The sequence below is a fragment of the Gopherus flavomarginatus genome, chromosome 13, assembly GCF_025201925.1.
Source record: "Gopherus flavomarginatus isolate rGopFla2 chromosome 13, rGopFla2.mat.asm, whole genome shotgun sequence".
Taxonomy (NCBI): Eukaryota; Metazoa; Chordata; order Testudines; family Testudinidae; genus Gopherus; species Gopherus flavomarginatus.
The window spans coordinates 28,621,595-28,645,560 of NC_066629.1; the positions used below are offsets into that span (position 1 = coordinate 28,621,595).

Sequence of the window (23,966 nt, forward strand, 5' to 3'; positions counted from 1 at the left end):
GCAGCAAAAAACATAGAGCCTCCCCTGCACCTAGGGGCTCATTGTCCACAGGCAGGTCTGATTCACTTGATGGAACAGGGGCTGTGCCTGTCTCTGGTCCCTGTTTCTTGCCTTCATAACATTTAGTTTTTAATCAAAGGACAGTACTGTCAGAAAATTAGTCTCCTTGACTTTCTCTCTTTCTTATAGTGACCAGACAGATCCTTTTAATCGGAGCCCCCTCACTATGGACCAGATCAGACCAAACATAGAACTGAAAGAGAAGATCCAGCAGTGGCTTGCAGAGAGGAAAAAGCAGAAGGAGCAGCTGGAGGACACACTGAAATGAACAAATGAAAAAACATCCTGACACAAGTGAACAATAATTTGTTTGTAAGAGAGTGAAATCCCCTTGCAGCGATGATGGCTGGTGCTCCAGAGAACCTGTGAATCAGCGCTACCATATATTCTGTACCCAAGATTGCATTTAGTGCATTGCTACTAGACCTGGAGCCTCTTGCTTACGCCTTTCCTTTTATCCCCTTCTGTTTTTTGTTTGTTTCCGTTAAGACGTCTCAATAATATCAGAAACCTCAACTGCACTACAGCTTCTCAGCCCAGGAATCCTAAGTCCCTTCTTGCTCTGTTGGCCACTGGTTAATTTTCTTGTGTTGTTTGTTCTTCACAGTGTTCACTGTTTCTAATGACTGTCATGTCACACATCTCAGTGGCTGTCAGCCACCACCAAAAAACTCTTCCTTGCGACTGGTTTTCTCTCTCTTACTGCTGCTTTGGCTCCGGACTTGTTTAAACTATGTAATGTTCTATCATATGATGTTTAATGTGAAAAAAAATGCCTTTGTCCACAACAGCTCTTAAATTTGAGGCTTGCGAGGATGGAAGAGGTTCTCTTATGCAATTTTGTCTGTAAATATTGGTTGTGTACAAGGGTTCGTGTTCAGCATGGTACATTGCAATGGGACAGCACTGAAATCAAAACATTGAGAAGATCATATAGAAGTTGGATTTGAATCTCTTGGGGATAGTTGGATGATTTAGCCATTGCTATAACAAAACTCTCACTAGGACTAGGGAGGTCATGCTGGAAAAACATGATACTGGTTTTAGAAAAGCCTCTCACTTGACGGTTGGGGACAGCTAATGATCTGTTACCTGCTGTTTTGCTTAAGGGGCAACCATGCAGGAACTCGACATATCCAGACACACAGGACAAGCTGTTCTCTAATCGGGGTTCGTTCAGTCTCCACATTTAAATTAACCTTAATTAGTAATGACCATCTGCTGGGTTTGAGAGCCTGTTGGAAACAGCACTGTGCATAGACTGTGTACATATTCATACAGGTACACTATAAATCCTGCCTACATTTATACTGTACTTTGTGCATGTTAATATGTATCCAGTGTGTATATATACTTAGACACATGCTTTATCAATAAAAATGTCAGGCTTCAAGTTTCTTTGAAGTGCATATTTGGTCTTAAGATGAGCTTGTTCTGAATGGGGGATCTGGGGCAGGTATAACTCCTCTCTCTGGTGACACTTTCTCTGTTATTATATACAACTACTAAGCTGAGTTTTCCCCAGCTGTGGTCATAACCATACCCTTCTACTGGGGATATGTCTGCAACAAGGAGTGCAGAAACAGCTGACATTTTTTATAATGAAAACCAAGAGTAAAGCTTGGGCTTACGATGCCAGTTACATTAAAGAATCAGTTAAGATGAGCCTACTAGATGAGGCCTTAAAGCATAAGGCTCCTTCGCTGAGGGTCATATCTATGTGCACTCATGCAAACCTAGAAATGCCAGAATTTGAGCCTAAAAAATAGTTTATTTTATTCTTGAGGGGCAGGTGTGTGTCAGTTAGTTATGCGTGATGAAGGCTTACTATTCAGCTTGTGGGAAGAGGGGGTTTTGTGCTGGGAGAAAGGGAGTACTACAGGGACAACTATCCAGGGCATCAGGCACAAGGCAGAAAAATAAGGAACATGATTTTTGTGGCAGCTATCTCCAGCCCAGAAACAGTGTTGTAGTTCAGAGGACTTCACCAAGATGGTCAGTGAGATTTGCTATAATTTTTCTCTCCTAAAACAAAACACGGTGTAAGTGTTTACCTAGCTATGGCTGCGATATAGTTTCATTACAAATGCCTTAGAGCCATTGAGAACACAAATGGGAATAAACTGGGGGGGGGGGTCGTCTGAGAGTGCTAAATCATTAAAATGGTAGGACTTAATCTTAAATTATTCAAGTACCCTTGAGAGGGGGACAAGTGTTTTGGAAGCTGCCTTGGTAGGAGGAGCTCATCCCAAAGTTGTAACCCAACAAGCAGTTTTGTAGAAGTGGCATTTTTGGCAGTGCACAAGGCAGAGGGTTTTCTTCCAATAGGTTTTGGCTTTGGTGACATGCACACAAATCATATCCCAGTGGCCAGGGGTAGCCAGTTATTTTTTTGTCAAGGTACAGACTCCAGAGATTAAAAGATTTTGGGGGCCATTCAGAAGCATCTGGCAGTCCAGCTTTGGCCGTGGTCTGGCTATTGACTACCCCAGCCCTGGGCACATCAGAAAAAGCACTTCTGGTAAATCCATTTTTGAAAGCTAACAGCAAGCATCCTGCCAGCCCGTTCTAAGACCACTCGTACAGTGTCCCAGAGAAGGTGCTGAGGTGTGACCAAGAGCCACCTCCCAGCGTTAGCTCGCTGGCCTGGCCGGCAGCCTAAACCCTGTCGGCTGCAGCGCTCTTTGCAGGACCAGCACGTGGGCAGGGACAGGAACCGGCCACAGGAGGCTTCTGCGCGTGCGCCGCTGTGGCTCCCTCGAAGAGACCAGCTTGGCGTTGCGCGTGAGCAGCCGTTCGTGGCCGATAGGTGGCTTCGGCAGGCGCCTGATCAAAACGCCCCGCCCCTCCCCGCAGGGCTGGAGTGCGCACGGGCCGTCTGGGGGTGTGGCGAGCGGCGGCGGTGTTAGGCGCTCGCGGGGCAGCCCTGACGCAGGGGGCCTCAGGGGTCCTGTTGTAGGTGACATTCAGGCTTCGGCTCCTTCCTCTTCCTCAGGCGCTGCAGCTGCCCCGCGCCGGTCCCGCCATGGCCCAGGCCGCCCAGAGGCTGGTCCACCGTGTCGCCACCAAGGGCCCGCAGCTAGTGAGCGGTGAGAGCGTGGGGCTCGGAGCCGGGAGCGGGGCGGCGCGGGGCGGCGCCTCACACTTGCTCGCGGGGCTGCGGGCCGTGCCCGCCTCAGGCCCCAGATAGGGGCCTGGCCCGCACCGTGAACCTTCGCGCCGCCAGTTGGCCAGTGTGACTGTGCCCCGCCCCACGCTGGGTCCTGGGGGTCCGGTCTGGCATCGATTCCGCCCCTCGGTAAAGCTCTACCGTGGGGTGGTCAGCAGCTGGCCGCGGCACGGGCCGCATCCGGACCGCCAGATGCGTTCAAACGGACTCTGACATCTTCGCTTATTACCTTTGTGTTGTTGTTTTATCTGGAAATGTGGGGCCTTGACTTAATCATTCACGGCCCTGGTCTGAGTTGTCTGTGTGAGATGGTGAGTGTATCGCCGTGTGTTATTTCCGTGGAAGATATGGCTGAATGGTCTTTGTCACTGGGTTGTTCCACCTATTCCAGTCGTCTTAAGGTCTGGGCCTCTGCTTCATTTTACTTTCTTCAACTGCAAGAAATGGATTTTTGTAATTGTCCAGGTGACTCACTCTGTATCTTTTAGCCTCTTACTTTTTAGCTGAGCTGTTTTCTTTTTAAGTGAACACTAAGTAGCTAGAGGCTATATCATACTCATATATCATTCAGTATCAGTGAAAAGGGGGAAGTAAACAACTAAGAAACTTGGCTATTGCAAGATTCTGTAGGATTTCCCTGCTGATAAAATCTGAATTTGCAGTAAGTAGAGTTACTAAACGCTAAGGAGTGGGGAAGATTAACCATAGACCAATTTAAGTTTATATCTACAATAAAGAGAAATTACCTTGTAATGAAGGAACACCCTTCTGAAGCACAACTCCCCTTCAGATTAATACTTCTGAGGGTTTTATAAAGGAAGGCATTTTTCCTATTTTAGTGATGGGAAAACTGAGGTACAGATAGGAAGTGACTTCCAAAGGTCATGCAGTAGGGTCTATGTATACTTTTCCAGTTTAATACTTTATCACACTGGCAAGTAAACAAAAATGGTGGAGAGAGAGAGCCTCCTAAACATAAGGCCCATGTCTAACAAGACATTCCAATTGTAATGGGAAAGGGGTTAGAGGCAATTGATCAGGAAGACACTTAATAACCGTATTTCCAGAGATACTGAGCACCTGTAAGTCTCACTGAAGTCTGAGAGGAGTGAGTGCTTAATACTTTCAGAAATCAGGCCTTTCCACCATTAGATGGATCCTCAAAACATCCTCCTTCTACCCAAAAGAAATCAATCCCAAATCACCTGCAATAAACCAATCTTAACCAAAACAGTAAATTAACAAAACTGATATAATTTTTTTTTAATTAGAACTCCCCCCCCCCCTCAAAGGGGGAGATACCAGAGATCCCAACATGTCTGTGATGGATTTTGCTATTACCTATTTTACATGTAAAGTGCACAGATGCTGTGGTGGTGAGCAGCAGTATAAAACCAAATCAAAACTGCTTTTCCTCTGGCCCCCTACACCTGTATCTTTGAAGACAGATTGAGATGTACAGGGTGCACTACTTGGGCTCTGATATTTGAGGTTATGATGTAGTGATAAGGGAAATGCTGTGTGGTGCATGATGTGGTGGACTGTGAGCGTAATGGATGTGACAGGTATCTGTGAAATAGGGAATCAGGGTAGGGAGTTGCTAATAGCAAATGTGTAAGTTTTATTTTTGCTAAATAAAAGAGCTGTATCAGCTCTTAAGAATTCAGCTTGTTCCTCCTCCCCCCCCGCCCCCCGTGATGGTCTTGAAACCCACTTTATCTTGTATTTTTGGCTCTTTCCACTTGTAGATATCTCAGCTGGTGAGAGCTTTGTAATTACAATGCAGCTTTGCCTACATTAGCTGAGCTTCTTTTCCATATGAAATATATGGTCTGCTCTGTAATAGGTTTTCATTTAAAAATACTGCCATCTGCCTGTCCAGCTGGGGAGAATGTCTCTAACATCAAAATGAAGTGTATTGATGAAGAATCAAAAATAGAAAAGGTATGACCTATTGAGGGTCTAGAAACATTAAGGGTATTAAATATGAGGTAGTCATTAACAAAACTTTTTACTTCTGTGAGTTTAAAATAAGTGGCTCTGTTGACGTAGTATCAAACTACTTCACAATATCCACAACTGAAAATGACCTCACTGTTGAAGGGTAAAGGGCATAAACTATATAGTCTAGGACCTAGGTTGAACATCTTTTGAGGTTTCAAGACCTTAGCTATACTCTAGATCGTGCCACAAAACAACTACCACGGCAGTTGAAGAAAGTGGGGGTTTGGTGGAAGGGCTTAAGTGTTGCAAAGGCCCTTGACTTTGGAATTCACTTTCTCAGTTGGTCTAATAGACTGAATTTTTGATCTTTTGGGTGCATGCAGAGTGTCTGCTCTTTTTCTGAGACTCACTTTATTCTGGGTTTAATTTGGAGAATGGGTTTCCCTCTTGAATTACTAATGTACAAGTATCCAGTTATACTCAGAATGCTGTTTGTAAATTTAAAAAATACAGATTTTTTTTTGGTCAAACTTATGCTGAATTCAAGGTCATTTATTCTAAAACAAAAGATGGCATCTACCTTCATGAATAAAGACTTCATTCAGCTGTGATTATGGAAACTGGAGAATTTCCACCACAGTGTTAATTATCCTGATAGAGGAGGGAGAGAGTGTGAGTGTGTGTACTGAGACTTGTATTAGAGATGTAATTTGCAGGCCACATAGGTTGAAGCTTACCTAATGTTTAATTCTTTTGCACCATATAGAGCATAACTGTCAGTAGTTAAACTCTTATGATTAAATGCTCTCAGCCTATGCAGGGATATTGTCTTAGGTGCAGAATGCTGCAGGAGTTCTGATTGATTAAAACAATAACACTGTTTTCACATTACCACTTCTGCAGCTTTTGGGGAGACGTAGTTGTTGAAACACATTTTATTAAGCTTTTCCTAGTTAGGCAGCACAAGTCCATCAGTGGCTATTGGCCAAGATGGTCAGGGATGCAGCCTCATGCTTTGGGTGTCCCTAGCCTCTGACTGCCAGAAGCTGGGAGTAGACAACAAGCATCACTTGATGATTGCTTGTTCTGTTCATTCCTTCTGAAGCACTTGGCATTAGCTACAGTCAGGAGATAGGATACTGGGTCAGATGGACTATTGTTTGACTTAATATGGCCATTCTTATTCAAATGGTTTGACTAGTATAATTCTAACATCTAATTATTCATGCTTCCAATATTGAGGCATGACATCTTAAGAATAGGAGCAACTAAAATGTCTCCTTTGATTCTTACTAGTTAAAGTCCATAACACTCTCTGCTGGCAAAGAACAGTGATGATATTGATCTTCTAGTCTAATCATTTTCTGGCAACTTAAATTTGTAGCTAATTGATTGACAATTCATAACCAGCTGGTAGAACTAGATACTGACCTAGTGTCATCACATTTTAAATTTTTTCATACAGGCTTCCTGAATGGCTGAGTTCCTTGTGATACACGTGTTCTGTAGCTTTAATGTTGTGTACAGCCTGATTAAGTGGAGTTGGATGTTGGGAGCACATTAGACCGGTAATCTCCCCTGGCTTTGGTAAGCTTTGGAGTGGAATGCCAGGTGTTTGTTTTCACCGAAAAACCCTTAAAAGGTTTGGGACCTTGTTACTTGTGAGACTGCCTCTCTCCTTATGAGGTGCTGCCACAGTTGAGATCAGAAGAGGTGCTTGAGCTGGAGCTTCCTCAACATAAATGAGGGAGCTGCCGGCAGGGTATTCTGTGAGGGGTCTTTGATATTTGAAATCACCATCCCACACCTGGTCTGCCAGAATCCAGATCTGTTAACTTTCTGAGCATGCAGCTAAATTCTTATTTCCCCTTTCTAAGGACTGGTCTACGCTGAGGGGACAGTGGGGATTGGTCTAAGTTACGCAACTTCAGCTTCGTCAATAACGTAGCTTAATTCGATGTACTTAGATCAACTGCTGCTGCTCCCGCATTGACTCCGCCTGTGCGCATATATATATATATATATAGTCAGTCCTTCATGTTCATGTTGTGATTGACTTTTGGTTTTTAATTTATGGAATAGGCAGCCAAAGCACTGGGATGGTTGCTTAGAGCTGTATTTTTAAAAATTAAATAAATATCTTCTTATTACCAAGGAGCAGCTCTGACTCTTCACCAAACATGCACCCAGTCTGAAAGCGGTAAATGAATGTGATGCATGAATAAATATGTGTCCAGCCCACACGTGTGTTTCTTTTAGCCTCCAGTAGATTCATCCTGGTATTTTTCTCTTCCAGCTGCTGTGACTTACTCCAGGCCTCGTTTGGCCACATTTTGGCACTATGCCAAGGTTGAGCTGGTTCCTCCAACCCCTGCTGAGATCCCCAAGGCCATTGACAGCATGAAAGCTATGGTCAAAAGCTTTCAGTCTGGTCACCTCGCACAGCTCACAGTCAAGGTAACTGCAGGCTAAATAAGAACGGATGTGAATAATAGAAGCGTGTTTCCCTTGGGGTTTCTCCAGCCATGCTGGCTAACACATTTTAGCTGGGCTATATCTAGCAGCATAAAAAGCAGCCCAGAAAGTGACTTGTGCTTGCTATTTGGACAGAACAGTTAATTTGGTAGACAAATTGTTGATAAAGCCAGGCTGAACTTGCACTCTCAGTGAGCTTATTCTGTGACAAAAAAAGTTTGCCTGGACAGATATTACTTCTGCCGTATGGTGGCTTTTTCCCTAGTGAGCTTTTATATACACTTTAGTATGGCCAGATGTTGATCTTTCCACTTAGTGTCTGCAGCTGCCTTACTGTCAAAGGGACTTCTGGATGCACTGTCACCCTTCTGATAAAAATATCAGCATAGTCAGCACAGTGTGTAGTGTGGTATGAAGGGATATTGGATAATTGACTAGTTTGGAATTGCTGTTTGACCTTTGCAATAACAACCAAAAGTTTAAGGCTAGTTTTAGAACACTGCTACCTTCTACAGTGCAGTGAGGAGGGGTGGGGCTGTATTCTGTTCCTGCTAAGACAGTGGTTCCCCAACTATTGTACTGGTGACACCTTTCACACAGCAACCCTCTGAGTGTGACATCCCTTATAAATTAAAAACACTATGAAGGCTGGCAGCAAAGCAGGGTTTGAGGTGGAGGCTGACAGCTCACAACTCCCTGTGTAAAAACCTCATGACCCCCTGGGAGGTCCCGAACCCCAGTTGGAGAACCACTGTGCTAAGGGGCTGTAACTCTCTTTTGGCTTAGGCTCATAGCTTCATTTTTCCCCTCAAATAGTCTATCCTTAATAGGAATGTGGGCATTGACAGGCTGGATCAGATCAGTAGTTCTTCTAGTCCAGTATCCTGTCACTGATGGTGACCAGTGCTAGATACTTAAAAGGAAGGTGCAAAAAACTACTTGGGTAGCTATGTCCCAAGGAAAGTTTCCTTCTAACTCTTAATTTTTAAAGATTGCCTTATTCCCTTCCCAACTCTTGCAAATATCTGTTATATATTTGAATATTCATGTCATCGATGTAAATAGTTCTGTCTCAATCAGTTTTGAACTTGCTGCTTTTCAGTTTCATTGAATGTCCCCTTGTTCTTGTATTGCATGATGGAGTTAGCCTCCAGGCACTTCTGCAATATAAATAATAAAGCAAGGTCCAACCAACCAGCAATGTCTAGGCCCTCTTCCCAACTAGCATACCCCTTTCCTGATCTTTGAAGAGTAATTCAGTAACAGACTTCTTTCCCTTGGGAATGGGACTGCAAAATGAAGAACAGTTCTCTGAAAGTATTAGCTGCAGATCTGGTTCTTTAATTGATTAGTCCGGGTCTTCTGATGGATGCCCCTTTAACTCTTCACATTTAAATCTCTCTTCCTGAAGATTCCTTAGCATTTTGAAAACCTTGTTCATTTATATGGTGTCAGTCTTCAAAATAACTTTTTAAAATAAAAATGGGTCGTCTTTGCTTCAGAATTAGCTAAAAAGTAGAGGTCTGATCTTATGATCCTGAAGCATCGCACTTCTGCATGTTTCTCTAGAGTCTAGCAGATGCAGTTTAAGAGCTGCAGGTATTTTGAGTACAGGGTAATATTTTCCAAGAACTTGCTGAACCACTGGCATCCTAGCTTAAAAAGCTTTGACTTGTGCCATGAAAACTAATAGAGCTGTTGTCATTAAGGAGTGAAACACTTGGAGAACTTACAGGTTAAGAGTTAAATAGCATTTTTAATGTACCAGCTTTTCATTTGTTAATCCTACCACTTCTTGTAGAGTATAGATGTGCTTTTGGCAGCAGGCTTTTCTTCAACATCCATTCACGTGATTCAAAAGTCAATAGGTACCAGATCTGCCCACCAGTACTGAACAGCTATTTCATAGGTCTAGTATATTGCTTGGCATTAAAACTTGGATGGTCTTTTCAGTATTTCTGCTTTAAAACCTTCTCTTCGAAGGGTGCTGAAAGCTAAGCTGTACTTAAGACTTGAGTGCACATTAGTATGTACCATGATTGCTTGGGTGGGCAGTAAATCGTTAATAGCATTCTTAGCTTTAGCTGAAGATGCTATCTCATTAACTTGGGTGGCTTTCTTGTCATCACAACCAAACTTTGTGTATGGTTAACAAAACAAAGGGAGATGTTACTGCAATAGCAAACATTCTAAATTGTGGCTTTCTTTCTTTCAGGAAGCTCTGAGGAACGGTTTGGTGGCCACAGAGGTGCTGATGTGGTTTTACATCGGTGAGATCATAGGCAGAGGCAGCCTGATTGGATACAATGTTTGAAGAATAATCTTTAGTAGTCTTATGTTTCACTTCTTTGTCCCCTAAGTCTGTAACAGTATTTGACAAAATAAAACCAGGAAATGATGTGGAATTGTGGTGGTCTGTGTTAGTGGTGTTTACAGTGTGAGCTTTTCCCCATCCTGTTAGCTTTGCCAGCTGTGAAGAAAGCATCAGTTAGTATCTAGCTGCCTGGAGGCCATCCCTCTTCAAGCATTACCACACGTGGAAATGGGATATAACTATTTCCTTATAACACTTGAAAATGTGAATCTTTTACCAGAGCAGGTTAACTTGGATTGAAACTTTTTTTCTGGTCATTTAGGACTAGTGCTTGGGAATATCTACTGGCTATGAAACCTTTTTGTTTGGTCTGCTAAAGTCTTTATAGCTGGGGATTGTGAACCTCAGATCTGCATCACGCAAGTGGGATTTTTGACTTTGATTCTGACGGTTTTAGCAGCAGCTGTTATGGAAACCAGTAGAAGCCAGTGCTTTAAATCATGAGACTGCAACTTGGCATCCCAGATTTATCAAATGGTATAAAGCATTCTCTTTAATTCTACCAGGCTGAGTTAAAATGTGTCAGGTATATGTAAAGAGCTGGAAGAAAGAGGCCTATTTTGATGATAATCTAAAATCTTACCTCACAACCCGGTAGGTGTAAATCCTCCAATAATCGATAGTCTTGCTGTGTTCATCTGAGAGGCTTTCTGAGATACAAATACAAAACTTCCTCCCTGTGTGATCTTAACTCATTTGGTTAACTTTATAAAAAAAAAAAATGTAGGGAGAAGGAACAGTTTTAATCAGGCAGAATGCTTGATAACTTTAAGCAGAAATGGCGCTATCTGTTTAATGGGATTTATTCTTCACTAATTATATTGCCATAGAAAATCGTTTCTATTAAAACAAATCACCTGCTTTTCCATCTTACTTTTAGCAAGACTAGTAGTGGCCCAACTTAAAATCACCCATTAAACCTTCTGCAACCAGGCATGACTGCTAGTCAGATAGGTGACAAGTGTTTCTCTACATCAGGGGTCCCCAATGCAGTGTCCACGGGTGCCATGGCACCCACCGGTGCATCTAAGTGCGCCTGCGTACTGGCCAGTGGACGAGCATCCGCCGAAATGCCGCTGAATTTCGGCGACTCCTCTGGATCATGCTGCTTGTTGACATTTCAGCGGATGCTCGTCCGCCACCATGGTCCTCCATGGCTCGTCGTCTGGCGCCCGCCAGACAAAAAAGGTTGGAGACCACTGCTCTACATAACTTAATACATGGCTTCACTAGACAAAATCTAGTCTCCTCCAAAGTAAAGACATAGAACAAAGCATAGCTTCTGTTCCTTTAGCAGGATCTCTAGGCTGTAAAGTTACAGCATTGATAGAAAAACATGATTCATCTTAACGTTTGCTGGCTCTACAGCTTAGCACCTGACCTGTGCATAAATAGAAGATATTGGCTTACACTGCTAATAACTCCATGAGCACAAGTTCATTAGCAAGGACAGAGGGAACAAGTACTAAATTTCCAACAAACTTCTGCTGAAGTGGGAATGTAAGCTCCACTACTTCATCACTTTAAAAAAAAAAAAAAGTAGGGGCTCTTTTTTCTGTGTCCAACAACGCTAAGCTTGCTGTGAAACTGGGTATTACATGTATTGGAAACTAGCAGTTTCATAGCTAGCGAGTTGGAGTCAAACATCTATGCTGGCTATTTTGATAGGGAATTACAATCTGCTACAATCCTCTCTTGGCTTGCCCTGTGATCTTCTGAGTCTTGCTTTCAGCTCCTTGGTGAGTCTCCAGTGCTCTGGGCTCGGTTGCCCTTTGTGACATTAGAAATCTCTTGGAATACTAGGCTAATAGTATATAGATTACTCTACTCTAGTCTCTGCAGCAATAGCATAGGCCTTTGTCAAAATACGTTTTTTCAGTAGGAAGTCTTGCATTTATCATTTTATCATGTAACATCCCCACTATGCTTTCTGAATAAATACCTAACTTCACCTGCCCCTGAACTATGGCCAGTTAGGAGCTGTAGTTACTGCTGTTCTATTGCATTGACATTTTGGATAGAAGGGAGAACGTCCATTTGAAACAGGAAGTGTTGGAATTAGGCCAGGATACCACTGGTAACAAGCCTAGTCTTAAGTCCCTTGGTATCTTAAATGACCAGAAGTTGTTTGGGTCTTGTCAGTTCTAGGAAGCAACTTTTTTGCCATTAGTTCACTAGTGAAAGCGGAGGAGGATGGAGACTGACACCACTGAACTGATAGTATAATACTGCAGAGTATTTTGCTAAAACAATGAGTCTGTTGGCATCTTAAAGACTAACAGATTTATTTGGGCATAAGTTTTCATGAGTAAAAACCTCACTTCTTCAGAATCTGTTAGTCTTTAAGGTGACATCAGACTCGTTGTTTTTTGTGGATACAAACTAATATGGCTACCCCCTGATATTCTTGCACTAGTAACCAGTTTGTATCTAATAGGTTGTCTAACATTTGCCAGTCAGTGAATGACCACCTCAGCAGATCCCCTTCACAAAGGTGTAGTAGCCAGTACTTACCCACCACACATTCCACTTTTGATTTGATATTTTGCATTTCCAGTAACTAACTTGCTTCAGAGATGATAGCAATACCAGGCTCCTTACCAACCCTGCTTTTATACTATTTCTGCTCCTGTTATCTAGAGATGAGAGCATGGGGCCCAGGCACCTTTCTGTCTGTACTACTGAGTAAGCCTCCTATCAAATGCATTCATATTAATATGAAGAATTCCTGAGCCAGATACCTCACCGTCTGGTGGAGCTCAGGCTTGATGGAATAAGCTGAGACCACCAGTAAGAGAGAGCAATCTATTCTGCTCTGTAACATGAGCCACTTAAAGCTTTATTCATCCTATGCCAGCACTGCAGAAGTGTGCCTTTCACACTTTGGAAGCGTAACACAAATAGCAGGCTCACCATATACAGCTCTGATGATGGAACAGGCAACTCTACGAAGTACTAAGCAGGAGAGATGCTGACTTTTTCTTTTATGGAGCAAAAATGTCTTGCTCATAAGCAACAGGTAATGAATCTTCACTGGTGTCTGGCTGACTTTGGGCACTGCTTTAAAACAAGAGTAGGTAAAACAATGGAGTACTTTTGTCATCGCTTCCTTGGGCAGTCTTGGAGTCATCTTTGAAGAACTAACTTTAGCTGCATCCTGGTGGTACTCTTCCTTCGGATGGATAACTGAATTGGGGCACAAGCATAGTCTGCTGCCAACTGTCAGATGGCAGATGCAACTATGGCCCTGATTAGCTGTGGCCATTAAAAAATGTATTAATAGTACTGCTGTAGCAACTAGAGGCCCAAATAGAGATTGGGCTTCTCTGCTAGGCATTACACAATAAAAAGATGTGCTCCTTGTCATGCTTGTTTTTTTTTAACGCAGGATGCTGCTGAAAATCGGTCCCAATTAAGTGCCCTTCATGCTGCTCTAGAAACAGAGAAAAGTTGCTGCATGTGATTTTATGTCATTCCTGCTATGTGGCTGGAGTGCTTGACCATTCATCTTTTCAGTGCCTCAGAGCAGCTGGCAATTGGGGTAAGATACTCTAAATTACACTGGGGAACAAGTTGGCCTCTCAAGATCAGATTATGGGTGGCATAAAGGTGACTTAGTCGCCTTTGCCCCCATCTCCTGGTTTGTGCCTCCTGAAGGCTGCAGCATATAATCTGGCTCTTCTGCTTACTTTTCCTTGTTTGAAGTAACTTTTTGCTTCCTGGCCCAAACTGCTGGATGGTGCTGTGTATACCAAGGTAGCTGGATCTTGGTGACTGCAACATCTGGGTTTCAAATGCTGCAGGGGAGACTTGTGATGTGGAAGTGGGGGGGACTTCCCAGTGGATTTAAAAAAAAAAACGTGGCAATGCTTCCATTGCTGTTTGGTTTGGACTTTGTGTGACTGCTCCTCAGAACAGGGACCTTTCTTGTTGTATATGTACAGCTCCTCACACTGGGGGGGGCCCTATGTGCTGTCACCATTCAAATAATCTCTGCATGGTAATAGCCTTCTGTATGGTTGCACTGGAGGGAAAAGACAAGTAGTGGCAGTAGAGAACTCCACCTGCACTAGGACCCAGGAGCATTTCTCCTCTCTCAAAGGCTAGGCAGGATCTGTAAGACACCCCAAAAGCTGCTGAACCAATCGTTCACAGCTGGGGCCAGTGATTGCAAGACTCCTATGGGTGGAGCTTGGGCTGCAGAGAGGCTTAGGGACTCAGTTCCCAGCTGCCTGGAGAATGACAGTATTGTGGAATTACGTCACCTGCAACATCTCTCAGTAGCTGACTCAGTGGCTTTCATAAGTGGCTGATAAGAGCAAGTAACCCACCCTCCCAGCAAGCAAGGAGACTGCTGTGCAGCATCTGCATAATGGGAGACAGGCTAAGCATGGATGGAAAATCTTGAGCTGCCTCTGGTATCCTAGTCCCTGCTTCTAGGAGTGGAGAAGTTTGTTGCCATATAACCTTGGGCTAGAGGGCAGGGTCTCTGCTGGATGGCTGGAGCCTGCAGAAAGCAGATGAGAAGCTGTAGTTACTGAAGTGTCGCACCATTTTCTGCACAGATTTTTCCTAGGTTACCTTAGATGGATCTTCATGAGAAATGTTAGCTTCTGATTTTTAACCGAACAACTGATGAATGAGATGCTGCTGGCTTCTACTGCCTCCTCTGCTGTAGAATTCAGGGTTAATTCAAACACTTTAGCACAGCTTTTAACTGTTCCTTGCATATTAAAATCCGTACTCTTTTCCCAACAGACCCTGCATTTCTGCTGCTGCCTGATGTCATCCCCTTCCCTGCCTCCTACAGGGAAACACCAGCCCTAGCTCAGCAGTGCCCATGGCAGCAGAGATTTATAGCTATTCCCCTGTCTGAAATTACTTTAAATGGGGAGTGAAGTACAAATGCCTGCCCACATTTTAGGGGAAAGTCCGTCATGCAGCGTGTTTAACAGAATCAGGGACAGAAAGAGGGCATTGAGTCAGCATGAGAGCTGCACCTGAAACCAGTGTTAAGTGCACACTGACAGTAGTTAGCAGAGACATTAGACTTAAAGAAGAGCTGTGTGTGGCTAGAAAGCTTGCCTCTTTCACCAACAGAAGTTGGTCCAATAAAAGAGATTACCTCACCCACCTTGTCTCTCTAATTTCAACTATGAGGCATTTAATATGGAAAGAGGAAGGCATTCATCTTTTCTTGCACAGCATGCCTGTACCAGTTTGTGAAATGTGACAGGGCACAACACAAGAAGCATTAAGCTCCATCTTTATTTGGGTGGGACATGTACAAGCTGCGCTGTGAGAAGTGGGGTAAGTGGCTCAGAAGGGGGCGCTCTCGACAATGTTGAAGTTTTTGCTTGAGTTTGGTGTTGGCATTCTGTGCTGCTGGAAGAGCTGTCGTGCAGATGAGCTATTAAGCCGAGATCTTGGCAGTTTGTGGTTATTAAAGATCCCAGTATAGCTTTTGTAAGTAGAGGGTTGTTATGCTGGCTAAGTTCTATCTCCTAGAATTACACACTGCTTTCCTCCAAGTTTAAGTGAATACGAGACTGTACTGCTTACACTAAAACTTGTGTGTAGAGTTGTTGGGCATTGCTAAGCAGCTGGTGAATTCCACCCCAGAGGTGGTTGCATTTCAGTGGTGGGAGGAAATGGTCTCTGGTTGTAGCTTACGTTTGCAACATGCCCTCAGTGTGAGGGTACTATGGGAAATGTCTCTATTATTAATGCTATATTTTTTTCTAGAGCTTCCTAGTTGAATACCTCTGCTAATGTCTTTTTCTATATGCAGGATGCTGCTATTCATCCTTCCTTTAAGAGGGGCCCTCCCAGCCTTTTCCTCACTGGTTCTGTTCAAGGGCTTTAGAGGGATCATCACCCCATGCACTATGCCATGGTCAGTTGGCTTCCTATTTCAGTTTGTATTTGATACAACTCAATGGTGAAGCATTTTCTACACAATAAATCCCCAGATGTTTATATATGAAACACAGACCTTTATTGAGGCCCTTGGAGATGCAGCTGTTGAAAAGGAAAATCTTGTTGGCCAAACTGCCTGGGCAATTGAAATATACATAAAAGAGAATATTTGGTCCTTGTCTGTGTTTCCTTCATAAAATTAATTCAATTGTACAAGCAGGAAGCTGAGAGTTACTACTAGAGGGCATACTTCCCACCTGCCCCTTGCAGCCCTGCTGTGTTCATCTCTTGGGGAAGATCCGCTTAGAACACTTACTGTTTTGTCAGCTTTTAGTAGGTCAAGATGTGCCTCTCTTTTCCCTAATAAATAGGACCCTTGCAAAAGGCAAGGCAGTTAGATTTGCCTCCATAAGAACATAAAAGGTGACTAGTCCAACTCACACAAAGAAAGATGCACTCTTCTCAATCGCTTTCAACCTGGATGTTGTTTGAAACTAATTAGGCCTTTTTTAAAATAAATTCTCTGCACAAGATGAGCAGTAGAGCCAGCGCACAAGCATCAAATGCAGACTGGCATAAGCAAAGGGAGAGAAGGGTCATCACAAGTGTCAATGTCTAGCATTTTCTAGGCAAACTCCCCCTCTGGCAACTGACACCCCCGAACACAGCTAGTCATAGAAATCCAGCTGAGTACTCTCTGCCCTTCATGAATACCAAGTAATTGAGCCTCCCGACCCCCTTGCAAGGTGGGTCAATCACCTCCATTTTTGAGCTGGGGAAACAGAGGCAAAGAGAGAGTGAATTACTTTCCCAAGTTTGTGACAAGCAGGAATAGAAGTCAGGGCCCACCCCTAGTCTTTTATGAGAAACATTAAAGTTAGTGTGTTTTTAAAGCCAAACATTTGCATCTAACCTAATACTAGCCCTCAATATCCTCTGCTCTGAGTTTAGCAAGCAATCGGTACCTGTTCCGCCATTCCGTTTCCAGTTACTCCACAGGAAAACGCAGAGAGATTAACCTCATTATGAATGAGAGGCTGTGCATGTACTGGGCTCCAAACTTTCTTCAGAAGTCCATAATATAGCTGTGACCTGCACATGCAGTACCTTCTTTAGAGGCAACCTCAGCTCTACTAACTCTCTTGCACACGCACACGCACGCCCTTTTCTAGGAACTTTTCTCCCAGCATGTCTGGCTCGGAGTTGGCCCTTTAAGTCTGGCAATGCCAAGCAGGTGTTGCCCAAAGTAACCATTTTTATAGCTGGCAGTTGCTAACTACACCTCCCTCTTCCCTGCTGGTAAGTGCCTGTTCTGTTTTTCCCTCTACCTGCTGAGGAGATGGCCCTTTTCACAAAGGGAGTCATCTAATTTGAGACAGCACTGAAGTATGATGCTTTGTTGAGCGGAGATCTCAGTAAGTACTCTTCTTCGCTCTCCTCAATAAAGCCTGTGCAGGCTGCATAGGGTCAAGTGTAAGTTCCTGGGGTTTGGCTTCATTGGTTCAACAGCAACAGAATTCAAATCTCACCCCAAGCTTGGCTGTTTATGGGCTTTCCTGCAGGGTGGTCTTGTCTTTGCTCCAGTTCTATCTGACCAGAGGTCCGCACCTGCGTTGCCAGTGACCTAATAGAGTTAACCATGCTTTGCCACCAGCTTTACTCAGCAGTCTAACTTCTGTTAATGGGATGAGTCAGCATCCAAGCATGTGGCTGCAGGTCCTCCCATTCTATTCTAATCTCTCCAGGTAATCCAAGAATGAGGGTTGGAAAATTTGTCCTACTGAATTCAAACCTGATGGGGAAACGTGCAACTTCATGTGGATACAAGGATTTTTTATTATTTATTTTGCTTCTTATCCTACGCTGTTCTGTAGCATTGCCATGTGCTGTTAAACATCCTACCAGGTAAGACTATATGTCACTTGAGAACCAGATGAATCCTGTATACAGTTGTGTAGAATGAGTTTGAAAAGTGCTTTGAGGGTACTTGGTATGAAAGGTGCTTGACTAATGTATGATACTATTATATTGTGGGAGAGAATTGACCTTCTTTCTCCTTTAAGTGGCAGTGAAGGTGCCCTGGAACAGGAAGATATCTCTAGCAATTATGCATCTCCCACATTTGTAACTTGTCACACAGTACCTAGCTGTGAAGGGAAGTTTCAGACTCCTTAATGATGGGCTGCAGCATCACTAATTAATTACAGAAAAAAGTTCTGTTTGGGGTACAATTGTGATCTTGACTTCCAAAACAAGTGCACTAGCCCTGGGGCAAAAGAGCTACTTCCTGAAGGTAAGACACCAAAGCTCTTGTTATAATTAACTCAGGCTTCCACTGAAACTGACCTCTCTATGCTGCTAATCCCCACCTACATTTACTGCTGTGTCCGTGGATGAGACGTTACTCTGGTTCAAACAAGTTTGATACAAGAAAGATTTGTGATACAGATGGCACATAAATGACATATTGCAAAGGCTGCCAAACTCACTTCATTTTTGGACAGGAGATTAGACTTGACTAGTGCAGTGGCAGAGAGGACCTGGCAGCATTCCACTCCATTCAGGGTGCAACCTATTGTAATGGACTTTAAACCAAAAAAAAAAAAATTATAAAAATTTTAGTGAAAAAACACCCTAATAATGCTCCCAAAGCAGGACTTCTTCTGCATGACAAGTGTGAAATGAACAGATGACTTACCTACAAACTCAAAATGGGCTGGGCCAGTTATGCTGTATACTCTTTGCTACTGCTGCAGATATTAGTGTTTGTTTAATGACTTTTCTCCCTTCTCATCCCCCTTCTCCTTGATTTGACAATGATGCCTTAGGGAAACCCAGTACATTATGTTCAAAATGTAGGTTTTATTTTTAAAATTAATATTAATGGTATTTCTAATGGTTTTTAATTAATGAAAACAGCAATTTGTTGGGATTTAACTGTCTCCTGCAGCATTCCTAAAACAAGGTGTGCTTCTCAGATCATAAGCCAAAGCTTAGAGAGGGAGCTTGTTACTGACAATATGTTACATCAGGTCTTGTACTGTATTTTTGAGGGAACAAGTCCTGATAGGACATCTGAATTGGATGTCAAGCCGATTCTTCCATGACTGATAAATTGGGAGTTGGCAGCAGGTGGACTGTGATTTAGGGAGTGAAATCTTAGAATGACTGTTCTTCAGTCAGGTCCAAGTGCTTTTGATTGGATACTTACTATTTTTTGTTAATTATTTTTATTCCAAGAATCAAGTTCTTGCTATTTTAGCCTGACTTTCTCTGCAGAATTTGCAACCAGAGTTCTGTGCTAGTGCAAGAGAACAGAAAGAGAAAGGGATCAGAGTCTAGGCTATTTTCATTGTGCAAGGTGAATTAAGTATAAAAAGTAAACAAACAGCACAATTGATGCCAAGTGAATTAGATAGTTTAGTTAATGGGTACAGAGTGTCAGAAGGATTTATATCCAACAGAGAACTCTCCCTCCAAAACTGGGAATTGAAGTCAGGCACCTTGAATCCCTACTTTTATTTGCTGTTAGCAGATAGCTATGAAATGTACTGGCAACGTGTGTCTCATCACCCACATGGATAACTATACACATGCTATCCTTACTGCATTGGCTAACGTGGTGGAGGTCTGTGCTGTGGATATAAAGATGTGAACCCCACTGATCACCAGAGTTGGGGGGTCAATATAGTTCCACTTGATAGAATTTCTTAAGTCTTTAATTACATGATCACATATTTTTCCACAGGACTCCTGCCTCGTTCAATGCACAGGTTGGTTCTGCTCTGGAGGATGAATCAGGGTTATGTAGTGAAGGAGACTATTGTCTGTAGGACTGCTACCTTGTGTGTTGCAGAAGTTGGAAGGTATGTAGTGAATGAAGCAGGGGATTGCAACAAGAGATAGGATGGTCTCATGGTTAAGACTGTGTCATGAGGCATACGCATAAAGCAGCTGACTTAAGGTTGTACAGGCAACCTTAGAAGTTAGGAAAAGCCAGGATTTAAGTGCTTGAATTTACAACCTTAGCATTCTTTTAACTTGGAGTTTTGGATGTAACTTGCCAATTTAAAAAAACAAACAGAAAAATCATAAATTCTGTCATGTGGAACAATATTGACCCACAATTTGAGTCATCAACAGAGTTTGGACCTTTAGATCACCAGCTTGACTTTGCATCCTCAACGTTTTAATGAAGGTGTTCGTTGTAATTATCTTTATTTTACAGATGGGGAACAGACACAGATTAATGGATTTGCCCAAGGTCATCCAGGGAGTCAGTGGCAGACCTTGGAATTGAACCACCCCCATCCCACCCCGCTGTCCTAAGTCCCATTCTAGTGCCTTAGCCACCAGATCATACTTCCTCTCTGCAGCCACATGGTAAGGAGCAGGAGACATGGGCAATTGATTTCTGTTTCAACTGCAAGCCTGTCCTGAGTGAAAGCCCCATGTTGGTAATAAATATTATGGCTGAACTCCCCTACCCTGGGAGCCAGAGCTGACCCTCAGGCACACCCTTCTTCTCTCTGCCCAGCTCTGGGGGCCAGCAGCAATGTCAGGCATGGTCCTTATTGCTGTTCTCCCTTTGAGCTGAAAATGCAGCATCCATTGAGGGCTTGGGAGGTGGGGTTCTGGGACCTCGGCGCTGGGAGGGTTTGGAAGAGAAAGGAAAATGCACCAGGAGGAAAAGCAGGTGCATGTGCAGCAGCAGATCGGCGGCGAGTGGCACAGCGCAGCTTGGGAAGCAGTCATCACTTGCTGCTCTCCAAAGACCTGGCTGCCCTGGCAGGCCTGGCTCCTCTCGCTCGAAGAGACAGGGTGGATTCCAAGTAGCATCACAACTGTCTTGTAGCCTGCTCAGGGATCTTCCCTCTGAAGATTGGGAATGTTCCCTTGATGGCCATATTGTGTTAGTAAAGACTGGAGCAGTTCAGTTTTTGTAACTATCCTTGCCCTGCTTCCCTTCGCTCTGTTTGCTGGGATTTCAGCAAGAGGAGGTATACTGGGACATGAGCTTGGCTTGGCCTCAGACAGCTCACTGAGGCAGAGTGGAGGGAGTGAAGACAATGGACTCTGCTGGCAGTTGAGCCTGAGCTAAGAGGAGGGCAGCTGCTGCGGCACCTGAAGTTGGAGAGAAGAGGACTGGAAGGGGCGAGGGGCATTAGAATATACCATGGAAGCATAAGGGGACAAAACAGACTGGGGGAAATGGATTGGTAGGCACCAGCGAGCTGAACAGGCCAGGGGTCCATGTTGGGGACAGGAGGTTACAAATCTGACTTAGGGATTTCCAGGGGGTAAATCAGAATGGAGGGGGCACAGGTAGAGCAAAACAGATGGGGTGTTACTGGGTGGAAAAGGAACTCTTGGAGTGAATGCTGTGAATGGGGGCAAAGATAGATTTGATGGGAAGCTTCCCATCAGTTTCAGGATGGTCAGGGATGCAACCCCATGCTCTGGGTGTCCCTAGCCTCTGACTGCCAGAAGCTGGGCAGGATGACAGGTGATGGATCACTCAATAATTGCCCTGTTCTGTTCATTCCCCCTGAAGCATCTGGCACTGGCCACTGTTGAAAGATCAGCTATTGGAATAGAAGCAGCACAGACATAAGCAGCTGTGGAGGGCACAGAAAAGGTTGTTACTTTCCCACCTGCTGATGTCCATCTGCGGAATGCAGTGCATGACAAAAGCTCAAAATGAGAGAGAGAGAGAGAGATTGTTAATTCATGAAATAGAAAATACTGCAAGATGCCTTCCTTTAGTGTGACATTTTCTATAGCTTCAGTTTCAGGATTCTTTATTTCTGATGCAAATAATTCTCAACAAGGAAAGTGAAGGGGATGCTAAATGTATGTGAAGTACAGGCAACTTGGGGACTAAAATTAGTTATGTCCTCTAAAATAAGGGGCATTTGAGAAGTATGAGAGAGAAATAGGTTTCAGCTGGTGAAGAATAGGGGAGGGATCTAAGTGTCACAGTGGTTCATCAGTACATGTTTTGGAAGTTGACATGCTCCAGAACCTCAATTTTCATAAAAAAAACAAACAAAAAAGTGTGTGTGTGTTCATTCTGCATTTAGCTCTGGACATGGTGAGACCCATGTGGGTTTGTGGGGGATTGAGTTCCATGGTCTGGGTCCAGCTCCTATGGAAGTTTGGTGATCTGTGTGGAAGACAGCCACATGCAGTAGTCAGGGCAGGGTTGTGGTGCCTCACTAATTCTTGTGCAGTTTGGTTGGGTAGAATTTTCTGTAAGTAGGTTTTGGAATTCGTCAGTTGCTGCAAGTTTTCAGGCTTGCTCCATAGTGATGGTTTCTTTTTGGCTTCCAATAGGAGGGAAGCCACCTGTAGGAGGGAAGTTCTGCCCAGAATGAGTCTGATACTGACAGCCATCTGGAGGCTCCAATCCAGGGCATGGCTGACTATGTGGGTTGATCTTGAGAGATTCCCTGTGAGAACCTGAAGGGAAAAGGGCTGGGTAAGGAGGTTTGGGATTGTTGGATCAGAGTTGTGGACCTTGAAGTCTCTCAAGATGATCAATCTTGTGAGCTCTATTCCTGTAAGGTTGTGTGTCTCTCTCTCTCTCTGTCCCTCGGGGAAGCCTTTGCTGCCTGGGATCTCATCAGTAGGATGCCTGTATTCGTTTTCTCTGGATTAAGTGGATGCATTCAAAGAATTGTACTGAGTGAACTTTCTCTTTCTCTTTGTGTAGAAGGGAATGGAATTGTGGCTGTCACCAGGCAGTTGCTCCCTAGGCCAAATAGAGCAGGCAGGGAGGGGAGAGTGGGAGGCCCTTCCAGTTACAGGGCTTGGGGTGGGGACCTGCCTGTGCCTGGCAGGGATGGGTCAGAGAAGTGCTGACTGTGTATGGGATATGTGCTCCAGCTATGGTTAGAGGTGTCTGTGTCTGTCTGTGTGTCTTGGCTGAGGAGGATCTGGCAGTGTATGGGGGGTTCCTGACTATGTAGGAGCTGACAGTATTGGGGAGTTGTCCTTTTATGGGGGGAACTGCCAGTGTATTGAGGGGCCTATGTAGGAGGAGGGGGGACTGTCACTGAAGGGTGGGTAGTCAATGTATTGGGGGCGCTGACAGTGAAGTGGGGGTTCATCTGGAGGAGCTGTCAGTGTATGTGGGGTCCTAACTGGCAGAGCTGGCAGTGTGTGGGGGTCTTGGCTGGGGGGCATGCCTGTATAGGGGGAGGGGGCTGGCTGTGGGGGCTGTCAGTACAGGGGCATCGGGGCTGGCAGGGCAGGGAGGGCTCTGGCTGAGGGGGAGCTGGGCTTTTTTGAGGGGTGGGGGGCTCTGCCTGGGAGGCTGGCACTAGAGTGGTGGTCAAGCTTGGCAGGGGGGAAGACTCTCTCTGAGGGAGCTGGCCAGGTTGAGGGGGCAGGCTGGCAGAGCAGGCGGGTTCTGGCTGGGGGAGCTGGGCATGTGGGCCAGGCTCTGGGTGTCCTGGCTGTGGACACGGGGGCTAGCAGTAGTGGGGGCTCCAGCCTGGCAGAGGAGGGAGAGTTTGGGGGAGCTGCTGGCCGGGGAGCTGGCAAGGGTGGGGGGGGGCAGGCTGGCAGAGCAGGGGCGTTCTGTCTGGGGGCTCTGGGTGGCAGGACAGGCAGGGGGTGGGGTGGGGTGTCCTAGCTGTGTACAGGTGCGCTAGTAGGAGAGGGGCGCTCTGGGTGGCAGGACAGGGTGAGGTGGGGTGTCCTGGCTGTGTATGGGGGGGGGTTCCAGTCTGGCAGGGGAGCTGGCCTGGGTGGGGGGCAGGCTGGCAGAGCAGGGGGGCTCTGGGTGACAGGACAGGGTGGGGTGTCCTCGCTGTGTATTGGGGGGCTGGCCGAGGAGCTGGCCTGGGTGGGTGGCAGGCTGGCACAGCAGGGGGGCTCTGGGTGGCAGGACAGGGTGGGGTGTCCTGACTGTGTATTGGGGGGCTGGCTGGGGAGCTGGCCCGGGTGGGGGGCAGGCTGGCACAGCGGGGGGGCTCTGGGTGGCAGGACAGGGTGGGGTGTCCTGGCTGTGTATTGGGG

General features: G+C 44.9%; 2 protein-coding genes and 1 long non-coding RNA gene across 8 annotated transcripts in view; all 3 read left to right on the top strand.

The window, feature by feature from the left end:
• The window catches only part of UBE4A (ubiquitination factor E4A), a 35,052-nt gene extending 33,594 nt beyond the window's left edge, over positions 1-1,458 (top strand). For all 6 annotated transcript variants that reach the window (XM_050922162.1, XM_050922160.1, XM_050922165.1 and 3 more), the window contains one exon: positions 190-1,458. In XM_050922162.1, coding sequence (XP_050778119.1) covers positions 190-328 — 139 coding nt within the window. In that variant the 3' untranslated portion in view covers positions 329-1,458. The remainder of the gene's footprint in view (positions 1-189) is intronic.
• Positions 1,459-3,003: 1,545 nt separating this feature from the next.
• On the top strand, positions 3,004-10,053 carry ATP5MG (ATP synthase membrane subunit g). Its single transcript, XM_050922143.1, has 3 exons — positions 3,004-3,149; positions 7,470-7,630; positions 9,864-10,053. The coding sequence occupies exons 1-3, from the start codon at positions 3,086-3,088 to the stop codon at positions 9,960-9,962; spliced, it is 324 nt and encodes a 107-aa protein (XP_050778100.1). The 5' UTR covers positions 3,004-3,085; the 3' UTR covers positions 9,963-10,053.
• A 3,347-nt stretch (positions 10,054-13,400) lies between these two features.
• Positions 13,401-20,423, top strand: LOC127033855 (uncharacterized). The gene is made up of 2 exons (XR_007769234.1): positions 13,401-13,563; positions 20,170-20,423. It is a non-coding gene; the product is annotated as an uncharacterized LOC127033855 (long non-coding RNA).
• Positions 20,424-23,966: the final 3,543 nt, after the last annotated feature.